At 48.3% G+C, this 17,043-nt stretch overlaps 1 protein-coding gene across 15 annotated transcripts in view; it reads right to left on the bottom strand.

Annotated features, from left to right (window-relative positions):
* PPP2R5C (protein phosphatase 2 regulatory subunit B'gamma) overlaps positions 1–17,043 on the bottom strand; it is a 131,895-nt gene that overhangs the window by 15,832 nt on the left and 99,020 nt on the right. For 14 of the 15 annotated variants that reach the window (XM_033420368.2, XM_033420371.2, XM_033420390.2 and 11 more), the window contains 7 exons: positions 16,108–16,200; positions 15,889–16,019; positions 11,355–11,414; positions 9,456–9,564; positions 7,991–8,044; positions 1,988–2,158; positions 459–586 (listed from right to left, as the gene is read on the bottom strand). In XM_033420368.2, the coding sequence (XP_033276259.1) occupies positions 459–586; positions 1,988–2,158; positions 7,991–8,044; positions 9,456–9,564; positions 11,355–11,414; positions 15,889–16,019; positions 16,108–16,200 (746 nt within the window). The remainder of the gene's footprint in view (positions 1–458; positions 587–1,987; positions 2,159–7,990; positions 8,045–9,455; positions 9,565–11,354; positions 11,415–15,888; positions 16,020–16,107; positions 16,201–17,043) is intronic. The other variant, XM_033420384.2, reaches the window with a different exon arrangement.

Here is a 17,043-nt window from a genome sequence, read left to right as displayed (position 1 = left end):
TCAGCAAGTGAGAGAACAAAGGAGAGAAGCAGGGGCAGATGTCAAGAGTCCTAGTGGTGTTTAGGTTACCTGCTCTTCTCTCTGGCTCCCCAGGGTGAGTGCCAGCAGGGCTCTGGGGCCCCCGCGTGTGGGGTGGCCACTGTGTCCCTGCAGGGACTGAGTCCTGAGGTTGTGACAATCTTTAACTGTTCCGGAGGGAACTTAAGAGGCGGCCCGGGAGATGCTGCTCCCGACCCCACCCGGGATGAGATGGGGGGTGGGGAGTGAGGCAATACGCCCTACGTGGGCTCGGCACGGGGATAAGGACGTGAACGGAAGGCCAAGACACAGCCCACAAAGAAGTCAGCGTCTTGTGTTTTAACTGATAGTCAGACTTGGATTCAATCACAATTGAAGTATCAGCAAAATATGCAAACTTTAAAAATGGCCGGATCTGACGGCAGCCAGCTCTCTCTTACTTGTTCCAGTGGGTCTTTGAGTTGCGGTACAAGGATGGAAACATGATGGGCAGGATCTTGGCTGCATTGTCACTGATGAGACTCATGATGTACTCGTTATTCCAGTAATACAGCGCTCGCTCTGCCACCTGAAAGACGGAGGGCATGACTGCTGTTTTTGATGATCAAAGTGCTCTATTACATATGTAAATAGCAAAATGAATTATACTGGATTGGAAAATTATTATTTCTACAAATTAAAATACTCTACAGATGGTAATCCTGAAGAGCCTTCAACAGAGAGGCAGATGATTTCCTGTCTGTCAAGATCACTGTCACTCATTTTTTCATGAGTTCAATGAACATTTCGGCTAGACATGGGCTAGATGCCGAGGAGACAAGTCAAACGAGTTCATTTTACCTATCCGTCAGCCATCCACCGCCCATCTATTACGCGTCTACACCACGGGCAGTGCCGTCTGGCACTGAGGATTCTGCAGTGAACCAGGTGAGGCAGAAATCCTTGCTTTCGTGGAGCTTACGTTCTATGGGGGTAAACAAACGATGGGCGAATTGTCTGACTTGCTAGAAGTGTTAAGTCGTGTGGCGAACAGCAGCAGGGGACGGGAGGGAGTGCTGGCATGTGTGCGGAAACATGGCTTCCGCTTAAAATGGGTGGTGGCGGAGCCTGTCCCTGCAGAGGCACTTGAGGGAGGGGATGTGAGATGACAGCAGGGAGGGCAGCAAGGGAACACGGGAGGGGCGGAGGCCACCGAGGCGGCCAGTTCTGAAACCGCCGGCAACGCAGACATGGATGTCAGCTGTGCGGACACATCTCCCCTCTCCCGCTGGGCTGCCGACTCCCTGGTGACTGTGAGGCTTTGCTCCTTTTGTGCCTAGATTTCTACCCTGTTCACGATGAGTTCACAACAAATACCGTCTCAACGATACAAAAGGATGGGGTCCCCAATATGTTAAAAGAAGGCAGACAGGCTGGAAAAGCCACTGGGGATGATGACCTTTGAAAGGGGCTTGGAAGGTGTGAGGAGGAAATCAGGAAAAGTGGGAAGTGGCATGACCGAGGCACCTCTCACACAGGAATGTGGAAGGTACAAGAATCAGAACCATTACTGTTTTTTAAAGCGTAAAGGGACGCAAACTCGTATATGTCAGAAATGAAGAGCTCATGGAGGGAGGGAACGCAAAGCTAAACAGTTTTATCTTCTCTGTGAGCATCGACCACTCAAGTTGTGGAGAATAAGGTTGTGTGCGTTTGGGAACCCAGTGAACAGAGAGCCAGAGGTCGTTTACAGAGAAGCTGTCTTTAATTACTCTTATGGAGAAACACGTTTTCAGTGACAAGGGGGGACGAGGTGCTAGAGTGTATTTTGTAGAGCTGAAGTCTCAGGATCTTACTCTGAAATTCACTGAAGCAAAAGCTTGAATATTACCTTCAAATTACCCGAGAAGCAAAACATGACCAGCTCCACACCGCGACCTACCAGCTCCAAAGGGAAGTGACACGAGCCCACCGTCTCCGGGCCGCATACCTGAAAGTGGGGACTGGAGACACACTTGGCTAACTGCCGGAAGAGAGGCTCCATGATCTTCACAAACTCTGATGGTTCAATGACGTCTAGAATCTCCTCTAGTTCATTTAGGAACATGACTTCTTTTGGGCTGTGAGTCTTTGGCCAGTACTTGAGGAGTGCCATCACCACCTACGGAAGAGACAACACAGTGTGACGCCCTGTTTCCTCAGTAAGGCGCCCCCTCTGCAAAGCCACAAGACAAGGTGGCGCTTTTTTCCTTGCAGAAGGAACAGTGATTCAGTAAACTAGAATGTAGGTTTTTTATAATTAGAGAGGTAGGTCTAATTTTATATACTTCAGAATCACAGTTTTAATTTATGTGAACCACTCTGATTAACTACCATCTCAGTAAGAGTCAGATCCTTAAAAAAAAAAAAGAGGCAGGTAGGAGAGTTCAGAGAGAACAAGACCAGCGGAGAAACACAGAGCATGTGAATTCATATATATATCTTAGTGTGGAGACATATACACAGAGGCACAATCGGCTTCTCTCTCAAATTAACTGACTGTTCATATATATTTGTACACAGACATACATACACAGTGTGCGTACACAGTGTTTTCAGTCATGCTAAAACACATCGGAAAGAGAGATGTCAAGCACTGATGCTAGCAAGCCCTCTGTGTGTGGCCACGGGCGGGTGCCCACCCCTCGGTGCCCCACAGCCCTCATCAAAGTCTGGGGGCACGAAGACCCTCGCCCTGGGGCTGCTGAGAAGACTTTATTACTAGACCCACGCACGTGCCTGAGAAGTTGCTGGCCGCAGCGAATGGGCGGCAGCCTGGCCTTGGCTGGGGCCCCACCCAGAGCAGGCCCGTGAAGCCGCTCCCTGCGAGGCACGTCCCGTCGGGCGGCAGCAGCCTCCCGGTTGGTGAGTGCTGGGCACTGTGTTCCGTGCCCATCAGACAGGCAGCTTCTGCCGGGCAACCTTTCTGTTATCGTGTTCCTGCAGTTCCCAAATTTCCTACCAGGAAAGGTTCTTCACCCAAAATATCAGATTTGGAATGCAGATTAACAATACCCCTGAGAGTTTAGCTACCTAAAATAGTACAGTGATCCAAAACACTTTGTTCGTATATGTAAAGCACACACACATACTTGCACACCTAACTGTACAACTGCAACCGGTTACTTCAAGCAGCTGTTTAGCCTTATCACAGCGATCTCTGGACGCGTCATCCCGGCCCCCCGGCCTCAGGACTGCTGTGAACATCACTGCAAATGCTCATGCTTCCAGATTGGTGGTGGTTTCCATGCACTAGTCATTTCTGGCTCTGCAGATCATGCCAGCTGTGCTCACAGGCCAGCCTGAGTCCTCACCGCGGTTAAAAACAAGGGGCTTTTCAACAACATTCATTTAGGACGATTCTATCTTATGCTTTTGACCTTCAGGCTCCTGGATAATCTTTTACATTTTTACACTTTATAAAACTCCAAAATTTACTCTAAAAGTGCTCCTAGTTTTGAAGTCTGACGTAAAAATTTATGACACGACTGTCTTTAAAGAGAGATTATTGGACTTCCCTGGTGGCGCAGTGGTTAAGAATCCGCCTGCCAAAGCAGGGGACACGGGTTCGAGCCCTGGTCCGGGAAGATCCCACATGCCGCGGAGCAACTAAGCCCGTGTGCCACAGCTACTGAGCCTGCTCTCTAAAGCCCGCGAGCCACAACTACTGAGCCCGCGTGCTGCAACTACTGAAGTCCACGTGCCTAGAGCCTGTGCTCTGCAACAAGAGAAGCCACCGCCATGAGAAGCCTGCGCACCGCAACGCAGAGTAGCCTCCGCTCAGCGTGACTAGAGAAAGCCCACGAGCAGCAACGAAGACCCAACACAGCCAAAAAATAAATTAATTAATTTAAAAAAATAGAGATTATTTTTTAAAATGCATCATTTAATGATTTTCCTACTTTTTGCTCAAAACCATTTAACAGGTGTTTGGGTACCTACTAGACTCTGTGTATTGGCATCACTTTTAAGAACACAGCAGATGCAAATCACGTCACAAATCCACCGTTCCTCGTCATTTGGCAAATGGAATTTTATTAGGAGAAATACATTAAGCTGTGAACTACAGGACACAATTGATTTAGCTGTTTGATGTCTCTGGAAAAGGTATTATTTCTGGAATCAGAGGTATATGCCGGGCTTACTTTTCACACTATTTGGAATGACCTATGACCAATACCCAACGTTTCAGCTGCTTCCGAGGGTGCCTGCATTTTGCAGAGCGGGAGTCCGCTCGGGGAAAGCTACTCTGAGCCAACAATGGCTGCTTGCGGCTGGGCGCACTTCAGGATTGAGCTTTCCTGGGGAAACCCAATGGGCGGCCTGCTCCCGGGGCGGGGGGGAGGGGGTGGCTAGGGAAGGCAGGCGAGTCTGGCATCCCAAGGAGCCCCTCTCCTGTCCTGCAACACCAGGGAAAAAGGCCACAGAGTAAAACTCAATCAGCCTCAAGAGACAGGTGGGTGGAAAAGTGTTCGACGTGCCCAGAAAGCTCTTGGGCACTGTACAACGTTTACAAATAAAAATAGTAGTTACAGGTTACAGACAGGAGCAACAAACGTCTTTTAAACGGATCAGACTTTAAAAATTCCTGAGCCTGGACACACACAGACTTCGGGGTGCCACCGGCGCAGGACCACGAGACGCACACGTATGCCGACTGCCCTTCCCAGCACCTTCGCGAGAGTTTACACCTTCATCTAATTACCTACATGCTTTCGATGCTGAAGTAAGACAAAACGGGCTTTGTGTTGTCATAATACATGAAGTTTCAAAGGAAGGAATTTACTGAGGCGAGGCTCTGAACATTTTTAATGTGCAGAAAATTCATCTGCCTTCTGTAATCCAGAGAGCAATTATGTCACCTCTGCTGCAGGAGATCAAGAGATGAAGTGGTTCTGGGTGGAAATATTGGGGACTGGGCGTAGGGAGCTTGAGGTAGCTTTGTGCTCGTGCCGAGTCAGGGTTTTCTATCTACCATTGAAGATGGAAGGACCCCACCGAAGCCAGCACATCGTCTCCTGCCTTGTAGCCAAGCGCAGTTAAAAGCCCTCACTCCTGTGAAGCTGTATTAGCGTTATTCGTGGGAATTTATAAACTTTATCGGCTTTCACATTACTTTCAGGTGGAAGACAGAAGAGGGTGGGATGCGCACGCTGAGTCTTGCTGAAGCAGGATTAGGACCAGGCTCTGACAGACGGGGCCGGGGGACCGGGACCTGCGGGAGTGGGCTCGGGGGGGGGACCCTGAGGCCGTGAGAAATGTGGGGTAACATTCGGTGAATTCTTTAGCCACTAGAAAGTATGAGAAACATGCACCAAGAGAAATCATCGCAGAAAACTGCACACTCTTTCTCTCCTTATTTCTGAAATAGGAAAAGGGCAGGGTATGTGTGAGGGTTTCTTCACATGGTACTTTAGTTTGGAGAAGACCATCAAACACAGATAGGAATAAGGATGTGTCACCACTGAAGAAAAATATTAAAGAGGGCTTTTTAAATTATCAGTGCCATCTCATTTTTCTTTCCCTATCTGAACATGTCTTCAGTTTAGTAGGAGCATAAAATAACACATCCTCACCCTAAGTTGGAGTAAATACTTTGTGTGATACTGAAGTCTGATAAGATTTGGTACATTTTCTTGGGGGCTTCCAGAATGTTGGACAGAGTTGAGGCAGAGGCGCGAGGAGACCCCAGGGATGGGGTACGGGGATGGGTCACTCTGAAAGGGGCTGCAGAGCAGGGCAGCCTCCATCACCTCCACAGGCAGCAGCTGAGGGATATGACCAGGGGCTTTTCCTGAATTTTGGGGTGCGATGGGGGAGGCTACACATAGAATTTAAAAGCTTAAAAAGAAAGGAGAGATCAGAAGCAGTTTAATTCAAGAATACAGTATTAAGAATTTCTATTTTTTTTAACTATAAAAATTAAAATTTCACAAGAAACCTGTGAAAGACCACTAAAGGGATAGGAAAGACTCAGGAATTACAATATTTACCTTTTCTGGTCCAATAGTGACTTTTAAAAGAGTGTTCAAATGTTTAAACTAGCATCTAATACTTCTTGCTTTGTTACTCAATAGTAAAAACAACCCAATTAAAAAATGGGCAATGAATTTAAAGATATTTCTCCAAAGAAGAAACACAAATGGCCAACACACATGTGTAAAGATGCCCAAGGTCACTAGTCATTGGGGAAATGCAAATCAAAAAACACTCACTAGGATGGTTATAATAAAAAAGAATGGAAAATAACAAGTGTTGGCGAGGATGTGGATTAACTGGAAGCCTCGTGTACCGCGGATGGGAATGCAAAATGGTGCAGCTGCTGTGGAAAATGGTATGCCATTTCCTCAAAAAGCTGACCACACAGAATTACCATATGATTCAGCAATCCACTACTGGGTATATACCCAAAGTGACTGAAAGCAGGGATCTGCACACACATGTTCATAGTAGTAGTATTCACAACAGCCAAAATGTGGAAACAACTCAAATTTCCATTGACAGATAAATGAATAAACAAAACGTGGTCTAGCCATACAGCGGAATACTATTCAACCACAACAAGGAATGAATTTCTGGCACACGCAACAATACAGGTGAACCTCGAGCAAATTACGCTGAATGAAATAAGCCAGTTACAGAAGGACAAATCCTGTATGACTCCACTTACGTAAGGTATCTAGAGCAGTCAAATTCACAGAAAGTAGACTCGAGGTTATCAGGGGGAGGGTGGAGGGTAAGTGGGGAGTTACTATTTAATGAAGACAGAGTTTCTGTTTGGGGCAATGATAAAGTTTTAGAAACAGTGGTGACAGGTGCACAACAGTGTGAATGTAATTAACGCCACTGAACTGTACACTTACAACAGCAAATTTTGTTATATAGTATATTTTACCACAATTGAAAAAATTAATAACCTGATATATCAAAAACCATTGAATCATACTGTTTTTTCTTAAGTACAGCAAGTTATTAAACAAATACCTTTGATTTTTCTGATTTTTGTCCTGGAACAGGAAGAAACACCAAAAACATTTTAATGCTGAGGACTAAAACTCCAAATTGCAAGGTGCAAGATGGTTGGTGAGAAGTAAACAAAAGTAATTGTACACCATCATATGAAAAGCAGGTCACACACAGAACAAAATTTGTTCCTGTACTATATCTACTAATTTAAATCATGATGCTAATAATTATCAAATTACTACTAAGTATTTTCTAAGGATATATTATGTGTATAGGACTATATTCTAGGCTATATCCTAATTCCTGATTGGGTCCACAAGAAATATAAAACCTAGGTCTACCATATGAATCATACATTTTAAGTGGGTGAGCTGTATGGCATGTGAATTACATCTCAGTAAAGCTGATAAAAAAGTGTATTCATATGCTTCAACTGGCACCTGACACACCGGACTTTGTGAATCTTGGCTACAATAGCCTTTTTATTTTTAATAAAGATAAAATGCCAAGAAACGTAGAAATCTAAACACTGACCAGTAGCAATCTAACGTTCATCTATGATCCAATGACCATAAAATAGTGACACCATAACTTGGAAAGAATTTTCAAGACAGTAAAATCTCTTTAGTACAAGCATGTTGCACCCTTGCTACAATGCCTCTGGCTGAAGTCAGTGACCTATGCTGTTCAACCAAGCGACGTGGGAGTATTAAACCGCACATGACTTAGCAGGACGCCGTTCAGAGTAAAACGCAATGAGGGAGAAGACGGCCATCTTCTCACAGGAACAATCACTTCGACAAGGGAACTTGTAATTAAAATCACTACAGTTTGAAAACTTGTAACGCAGGAATGAAATCAGTTTGTGTTCACTAGTGTTATCACTTAAGATGAAGAAGCTGTCTTGGGGAAGCAGCCAGACTGCGATACTGACGCTTAAGACACACACACTCTATCACAAGGCCCTGACCAGAGAGGGTGTACTTACCGGTTCAGTGAGGGTGCTGTCCTTTTCTAAAAACTGCACTACACAGTATGCCAGCTACAGTAAGAGGAGAAAAAGTATTAATATTCCACTTTGACATGGAAATGCTGTATCACCGTTAGACATCTTCCTGTGGGGAGACAGGGCCGGATGTGATCAGCGCTGTCCCCTGCCCGCAAGGTCCCCCACAGCCCTTCTCCTGGGTGGACACAGGCTCTGTCCAGTGGCCCCGCCGGAGGCTCTGGGAGGGGCTCTGAGGGAGGGACCCCAGGATCAGTGTGCAACACAGATCAACTGCAAAAGGAACATCAAAAAACTAAAATAAACCAGGAGACAGTCTTTTAGACCAACACCGACAAGCCAGGCCAGGTTTGCTGGGAGTTTTCTGGTGCTCTTTTTGGAGACTGTAATGGACAAGTAATCTAACTACTGGGAAAAAGCAAATTAAAATCTGTTTCCATCTTAAATTCCTAAACTATTAATTTCTAATACAGGACAACTAACATGATAACAAACTGGCTGGATGTAAAGATATTACCGGGCAATAGGAATCAGAGGAAAAAACTCTAAGTGAAAGATTTCCCAGGAAGCCAGTGTCATTAGAATCATCTAAGGATACACCTTCTGATGCCATGAGGCAAACCCCCCGAGGGAGGTCCTGCAGAATGGGGGTTCTTGGTCCTTGGACCCAGACGTGGGGACCACCCACCCTGCACCCACAGTGACGGCGGGCGTCTCCCCAGAACCTTCTGCGCTGCAGTCAGTGTAGCTTACATTCTGTCTGCACGGAACTTAGAATAGGAAGAGTGAAGGAAAACATAGACTTCCTGGGGAAATGCAGCTGACCAACCAGACAGAAACCACTTATGGATTAGGTTTTCAGTTTTCAAAGTTATAAAAACCCCACAGTTTTTAAAAAAAAACCCTTTTCTTTCTTTCTTTTTAGAAATATATACTTTTTTTTTTTTTTTTTTTTGGCCACGCTGCACAGGATGCAGGATCTTAGCTCCCTGACCAGGGATCGAACCCATGCCCCCTGCAGTGGAAGCACGGAGCCCTAACCACTGGACCGCCAGGAAGTCCCCAAACCACTTTTTCTTAAGCCATTTTACTGGCCGTGGACACAGAGGCGTTGTCTTTGAGGTGCTAGGTTTCAATCCCACCACAGGAAGCCTTCCGGAGAGGTCTTCCTTGACCCCTTCCTCGCGTGAGCCACTCCCTTCTCAGTGTTTACAACCAATTTTGAAATTCTCCTTTCCTGAGGTTTTTCTGATTTTCTCAAAAGCAATCTCTCTTTACTCCCTTATCCTTTCGCTCATCACCAGCACCCTGACACCCAAGTCAACACTGTGATATACGAGACAAAACACTCCCAGTTAGAGGCTGGGGCTCAGTATCCCGAGTTCACTGATGTCCAAGCAGAGACGGACGAGCTCCGGGCCCACCAACGTCACGGAGGAGCCCTTACCTGAGGATGGTAGACGCTCAGAGACTTCACTTTGTGCAAAGGTAATAACACCTTCAATAAGAAAATCTTGTGCTCTTCTTTCAGTGGTAAGGCAAATCCATTAATTATACTGTGAAAACAGAATTTATCCAAAGTTTGAATATTTACAAGTTCCAGATTAAAAAAACATAATCTTTCTGTTTTTCTTTCAGTTTTTGCGTTCAGCATGAAAACCAGCAAGCCAACCATGTGTGCCGGAAAAAAGGAGGGAGGAGAGTAGCAGAAATTAAAAGATCATTAAACACCTTCAGGGAAGCACAGTCACTTTTATCTTGTAACTACAGGACAATTTAAAAATTCTGAGTGTACAGTAGCTACCCAGAAGAGCAGGGGTCTCTGGGGGCAAAACCTCCTTCCTTAGGCAGGGCATGAAGACCAGGTAGTAGCTCAGGTGGAACACCGGCACCTTCCTCCGGCCTTCACCATCTTCAGGAATTCACACTTTCCCAGAGAGACCCTGCCTCACGCGAGTGCTGGCAGAACAGGGTCTGGGTGTGCAAACTGGCGTTGTTTCAAAATCAACGAGAAAGCTGTCCCCTTCTGCAAGGAAAGGGGGTCTCCTGCTCTCAACCTCCAAGCTGAAGCTTTTGTTTGTGACATCAAGTATTTTATCTATTTGGCATTATAACGAGGTATAAGTTCCTGCGAGCTGTCGAAGCAGTTCAAGCGATTTCTAACTTGGTCCCTCTTTCATGAGCCTGGGGCACATGGGAGCTGCAGGCAGGGTTAACCTGAAGTGGCCTCCAGGATGGTGTGTGCGTTCAAATGAGGGGACAGGAGAGGACCTCTGAGGCCCTTGCGTGCGGTGTGGCAGGCTCTCTGGACACTTTACTCAGTTCACCCCAGCCTTGCAACAACCTCAGACGTGAATATGAGTATATTGCCATTTTATAGATAAGGAAACGGGAGGCGAGAGTGGTTAAGTAAGGCCGGACAGCTAGTAAGGGCACCCACTCGAGCACTCACTACACTCTGCTGGGAGAGAGAATCCCAGGAATATGTCAGTGTAGAGTTCTCCACGAGGACCGTCATTTGTTTTACATTATATCTGAAACAGCGAGGAGAGTTGTTTTCAGAAGGGCTGGACCATAGATCTACCAGATGACAACAGTGTTCCTTTGAAAAGCTTACTGTGTTCAGATAGTTCTGGGAATCGCTAGATGAAGCACGAGTACAGTTTCTTCCCTGCAGGACTCCTCAAAACCTTTAGCTGCTAACATACACTGAATCCCCAAGTAAGGTGCTGCGGAAGAAGCACTTCCAAGCTTATTCAGCCGTGGAACCCTGAGGAACTCTGTCTGGGAATCAGTGAGTTAGGAGGTCTGACAGAAAACCTATAGGTCATTGATTAAAAAAAAAAAAAAAAAGGTAGCAAGCAAGAACTCTACCTGGATTAAGACGATGAAATTTTGAAATGTTAATTATTTTATAAGTATACATATGAAAAATTTATAAAATCAAAGCGACACGTTAGCATTTACTCGATACCCCAAATGTATAATAAATGACCTATTTTTCTTCTAAGTGTCAAATATAAACCTTCTTAATGTAACTATTTTTAACACTGCTCTTGAGGAAATAATTGAAATTGTGTTCCCATAGCGATGCTCCTGAGGTACATGAAACAGAATCTACGTGTGGAACCACAGGGATGGGAGAGGTTTGTCATTTAGTGTCATTCAGTTCTGATCCAAGAGCTCACCAGCCCCGGCCATTAAGTGAGGCTTCTTTACGTCCTTTTAGAGAACGGTTTAAATTGCCTTGCCTTGGGGAGGGGGCTGTGGAATGCAATGAACTGGATCATTTCGGCATAAATCCCATCTAAGGCCTTTCGCTACCGACAACAAAGAGACAACTTACCTTCCCAGTATTTCCAGTAATTCTGCTATGCCATTGTGATGCTCTGTTTCATAAATAAATCTAGAAAAAGCAATTTGTCATTTAGAATTAGACACTGAAATAATGGCTGGAAAAGACTAAAATCCTCTGAATACGGAAACAATGCTTTTAGGAAGAAAACTACGTAGCCAGGCAACAATAAGCAAATCTATTTGTGAAAACCGTTCCGGGGGCTCTGCTAAGTGTTACCAGAGAGACTCCGCAAAGCCTGGACATGCAGACACTTGGAGGGCAGAGGGCATGGGCTTGCTCAAATGTCTCCCTAACGTTTCATTTTGAAAGTTTCAGACATAAAGTGAAAAGATGTTTACAGTGATCACCTGTATTTCAACCACCCAGATTTGACAGCGAACAACTTGCTGTTTGCTTTATCACACATACATCTCTATCCATCGCTTAATCCATTTTATTTTTTGCTGCATTTCAGCCTAAGTTGACATCTTACTCAATTTAAAGCCTCCAATATTTAGCACAGTCTCTGCAAAGGGTACAAGTTACTTCCTCACCACTGGGGTCGTCTCCCCTACTTCCTCACTGACACGTCACACTTTCCCTGTGCTGCTTCAAGTGCCGTCTTCTGAAACACCCATCTGAGTAGCCCGACTCACCTGCCCCAAGAAAGCACTCCCTGGGGCCCCCGCGCACGCTCCCTGGGGCTCCCAGCAGCTCCTGCACCCTGTGCCAGCCTGAGGATGGGGACGACGACTTATCGTTACCGTGTCGCCCCTGGTGCTATAGGGCCGAGCCTGGTATCTGACCGGTGCTTGAAACACGACTGCTGAATAAACTGGGCCCAGGGAGAGGGAACAGGGACAGGAAGCAGGAAAGCATCTTCTCTCTCCAAGGACTCCTCAGAAACAAGCTGCTCCTGCCCCACAGCCTGGCGCACCTGGAGTCAGGCTAAACCAACACACAGCGAATTCCGCCTGAAGCGAGAGGTGTCTGGGGTCTGAGAAAGGTTCCTGCCTATCAGACAAAAACTACTAGTTTAGAGCCAGCTCTAGGCCGAAAATAAGTGTTTGTGATGATTAAAATTTTTCACTGTCCCTGTTTGAAACAAACGGAAGAGTGACCTTAAGGTCCAGAACAGGTCAAACGCCCACAACGTGTGACGTACTCCTGAGGAGCGGGTCTAACGTCTCTAGGTTTTTGACAGATCTTTCAAAGGGGGGCACGGAGCGAGGAGAGAGCCCGTTTGGCTAGAACAAAGGTGGGCGACGGGCGGGCAAGGCAGGCACACGGAGGCTCAGACACCAGCTTAGACAGATTGGAGTTGAGACCACAGGGACCGGGGTCAGAACCAGTGAGCAGCAAAACACAGTGACACGGAAACAAATGCGGCCACAGCACGGAGCCGAGGCGGGAAAGTACCCGTGATGGACCCCGGCAGCCCGGCTGGTCAGATCAAGGGCAGCAGGGGACAGGCTGCGCTGCGCGTGGGGCACCCGTGTCAGCCTCAGACACGTCGGCCCCGCCACTGTCCCTGCCCTGAGGTGGGAAGCCGGCCTCATGGGAGCCCCAGCCTCCCTGGGCATCTCCACGGGGAGGTGCTTTAGTTTGTTTGTGAAACTCCACCTGAGGCTCCCTTCACTTCACCTGTTTTATTTGAAATACTTAAAACAGTTTAGATGTACAAAGTAATAGTGCAACCACCCAACTTCAGTCCCTCTTCCTCTGTTTACACCTGCAGGGCTGTGCAGGCAGCAGGTGGGCGAGGCTCCTGAAGCCTGGGTGCTCGGCATGTGGAGGTGGCCGAGCCCCTGGGCACCACCTGTGATCTGTCTCCAGCAGTACTAACGTTTAAATAAGGGCAGCCTTTAGCCAAAAGCCATTTTGTTTTCCTAGATCAACATTGCTATATTCTCATCGGTAAATTCTTCATTCCTGACTATTTTGTAGATCTGGAGTAGGTATAGGAAAAGAGAATGTACGTGTAGTTCCCCTTCTTTCTTTTCCAGAGGGAAACAAGAAAGTGGGGTGCAAAACAGGAGGGAAGCCCTAAGGGCCCATGCAGAGCAGGCTACAGTGTGCCTCCCTCTTTCAGCCAAAAGGAACTAGGCCTCTCCCCAAACTGAGCTGGAACCTGCCTGTGAAGGACAGTCTCCAAAACGGACGCCATCTATTCCTCTCCCTCCTGGAGGACGTGTTCTGTGCCGCACACGCAGAGGTGGAAGTCACTCCCCCTTGAAGCTGGGCTGTCCTCAATTCCCTAAGTGGCTCTGATCGGTACAAAGGGACGAGGCCGGCGCGCACCAGGCCCCGGCCAAGCCCTGAGGAGCACGGGCAGCCACTGCAGAACTCGGCCCCGGGGTTGCCCGCTCACATTCACGGAGCCCCGCCCGGGCAGGTCACAGAATGAGAGCAATGGCAAACGCTGATTTAAGCTCCCAAGCCGCGGGGGTTTGTTCGGCAGCAGAGAGAACTGAAGCCCGGGCTCCACCTGCCACCCAACCTTCAGGCTCCACTGTGTGCCAAGCAGGCACGATCCCTCACCCAGAGCTGCGCTTAACGCACCTGTGAAGATGCTGACTGGAGTGAGAACCCCCAGAAGTAAGTAGGAACCTCACACTAACACTTCCAGGAAGGTCAGCCAAACACGCCTGAAATACTGTCTAACCAGCCGCAGCTACACCCCGTGGGACGCAGGTGAGCGGAATATAGCTCTCGAGAACATCTGCAAGTTTTCTCACATGGAATGAGGAGGGGGCGGTGCTGAAGGTGGAGAGCCAGGCCGGCTGTGGGATCCACAGGACCTGCCTCCTCCTGATCGGACGCGTCAGGAACGGTTTTTACAGAAAAGGCTCCTGAAAACAAAACGAGGACACCACACACGCCAGCACTGAGTGCTCAGCGAGAGTCGAGCTGCACTCTGTAACTTCTGAACAACAGCCTAGTTAGGTAGTTCAGTTACTAAGTCAGGGTTCCTGAAGGTATGAGGCAGGCACTGACTGGTGATTCTGCACAGAACCTATGTGAGCAGGGAAGAAACCTTCAGGCAGAGCTTCCATTTTAGGCTAAAAGACTGGAACTGAAATCCTACCTGTCTGCTGTTGATTAAATAGTGTACGCTACGTTTTGATAGATAAGTACGTCGGCCAAGGAACAGTCTTGTTAAAAAGGAAACACGACACCAAGAAATACAAAATAGGAATATGACATTTAGGAAACACGATGCCACCACCTAAGCCGGTGTGTCCAGCCTGGGCTCCATCATATAAACGGGCTGTGGGGAGCTTGGAGGGAGTTTGAAGGGAAGCCACATGCAAGCTGGAGGTTCCGACACCCAAAGGCCACATCACGTGCGAAGATAAGGAGGGCGCTGGACCTCGCGACCGCAGGCAGGCAGGGCGAGGGACAGCAGGGGCTGGCCGCCCGTCACCGCCAGGACTCCTCACTGCCTGCGGCATCCTGGAGTGCGGGGCACGTGGGGTAAGCTGTCCCCTAAAAACTCATGGAGTCAACTGCTCGTGCAGTGAGCATTCCAGGGACAGAGAAGAAACCACGTGGACGGTTTCATCCATCAACGTTCACCTGGAGCCCCCAGAAGCCAGGTAGGAAGCTGGGGCTGGGGCTGTGAGATAAGCGCTGGCTCGATGCCTGCCCTCCCAGCAGGCCGGACCGTCCGCCAAGCTGCGAGCCTCCCTGGCGCAGGGATGTCTCCGGAAGCCTGGGAGGGTGAGGAGAAGGGCTGGTGGAAGGGAACGTGAGAACGTTCCAGGAGGATCAGGCGAGGCTGCGAGGCCCTGGTGTGGAAGGAGCCCGGAGCCTGAGGGGCACCCGAGGGCTCGCCCAGGACCTACACCCGCTCGTCCAAGGAGCGTGTCGGCATAGGAGCCGGCAGATGGAGGGGCGTTAAGACTCTGCGACTCAGAGGGGTGGCGACAGGGAGGCTGTGTGAGGGGTCACGGGGTCAGGCTGAACACTGAGCTGGACTGTCAGAACATTCCTCCAGGAGCCCTGGGGCAGGGTCCTCCCCACTAAAACAGAGCCAGGCCTCTGTGGCCCTGCAGGCCTGGGGAGGCTGCGACCGCTGAACACCGCGCTGCCTCAGCCACTGCTTCCAGCAGTGCACGGCGGGAGTCTCCAAAGATTCCCTACTTCACTCCTCACTCCTTCCCTCTTTCACTGAGACTCAGCGGGGACGAACGAGCACCACACAGGTGCAAGGAAACCGCTGGCTCTGGAGGGAGCGATTCATCCACACAGAAGGAACCACGTTCAGGGTGACCGGGCCTAACGGTAAAAGCCGGAACACACACCGGGTGTGAGTGGGGGGCGGGCGGAAGGAGGGAAGCAGGCACAGAGGGAAGGCGGCCCTGCCCAGCGCAGAGGCGGAGGTATAGATGGGGCCCACCTGCCAACGACGAGCCCGCTGCTCAGGAACGGCCACTCCTGCTGCCCAGCCACTTTGCTACAGCCAACGACGAGGTGGGACATCGAGAGTGAACAGGAGCGTCACATGCAAAAGGGAAATGTCACCCCCACACTGACTTACCTATAAAATATATTATTTATCTGTTTTCTGATGTAAGCTCTTAAGCCTAAGAATTTTCCATAGATTCGGTGAAGGGTAGTTTTAAGAAAATCTCTCTCGCGAGGATCTTCACTGTCAAAGAGCTCTAAAAGCTTCAAGAAGAAAAAGACACTCAGTGATGCGGTATTCTCTCTAACGGTGGATTACAGCGTTTGTAGTTTCAGCTAACTTGCACCTTACCTGCAATACAAACTTCTGATCAATATATTTCTTCGCTATATTAGGTTGGAAATCTGGAGACTCTAAAAATCTTAAGAAAAATTCATAAACAAGCTAGGAGGAAAGAAAAACCACAGTGAGTCAAATAACATGGGATTTTATTAAATGGAGATTAAAAACACACCATGAGTTGAATCTTTGTCTGCAAATATCAGCCTTAAAAAAAAGGGCACATGTCTAAAGGATTCATGTCAAATCACATGGCTTAATTATAACGGATGATGGTAATTGTTTTAGTTATTAGCTAAGAACCACGGACTACATCCTTAAATGGCATTTCAACAAATGATTTCCATGGCTGTTGTCACCAGTGCTCAGAGACCACAGTGCACAGCAGCCATAAGCCGGGCTGTGACCAAATCCCAGGTGGGATTTGCAGCCTGTCACCTCCAAGTGTCCCAGCAGAAAGCCAGGTGGACAGGAAGCTGGGAGTGTTAGGTGAGCAGGTCAGAGACACAGTCACCCGGGGCCGGGACGTTCCTCCCCCTTCACGAATGGTTACACATGACACTGTGGGAGGGGACGTTCTGCTACCGAGATGGCCTTTCCTGTCTGTTCTCCATCGAGCTCCTTCCCAGGTTTTTCACCTCCCCGTCTCCCCTCCTTCAGCTGACCCAGACCTCCCGATCTAGCTCGGGGCAGGGGGGCACGCGCCCTGCCCAATCGATCTTTCTCCTTAAAAACGTGTTAGAAAAAAGGCGTCAGCCAAGCAGATGGGCCTCGGGGTGCACAGCGGGCACACAAACTGAGGAATGTTCGCATGAGACCTCCGCCCTCAATCCCACGGTCCCTTTCGCTGAAAATATACTGACAATTCTGTCACTTTGTAGTTTCTGCCGAGCGTCCAAACAAAGAGCCATTAAATGTTCTCTCTTTTGCTAAAATACTTCTCTCACG

This window comes from Orcinus orca, chromosome 2 (genome assembly GCF_937001465.1).
Source record: "Orcinus orca chromosome 2, mOrcOrc1.1, whole genome shotgun sequence".
Taxonomy (NCBI): Eukaryota; Metazoa; Chordata; class Mammalia; order Artiodactyla; family Delphinidae; genus Orcinus; species Orcinus orca.
This window is presented reverse-complemented; position numbering and strand designations above follow the sequence as displayed.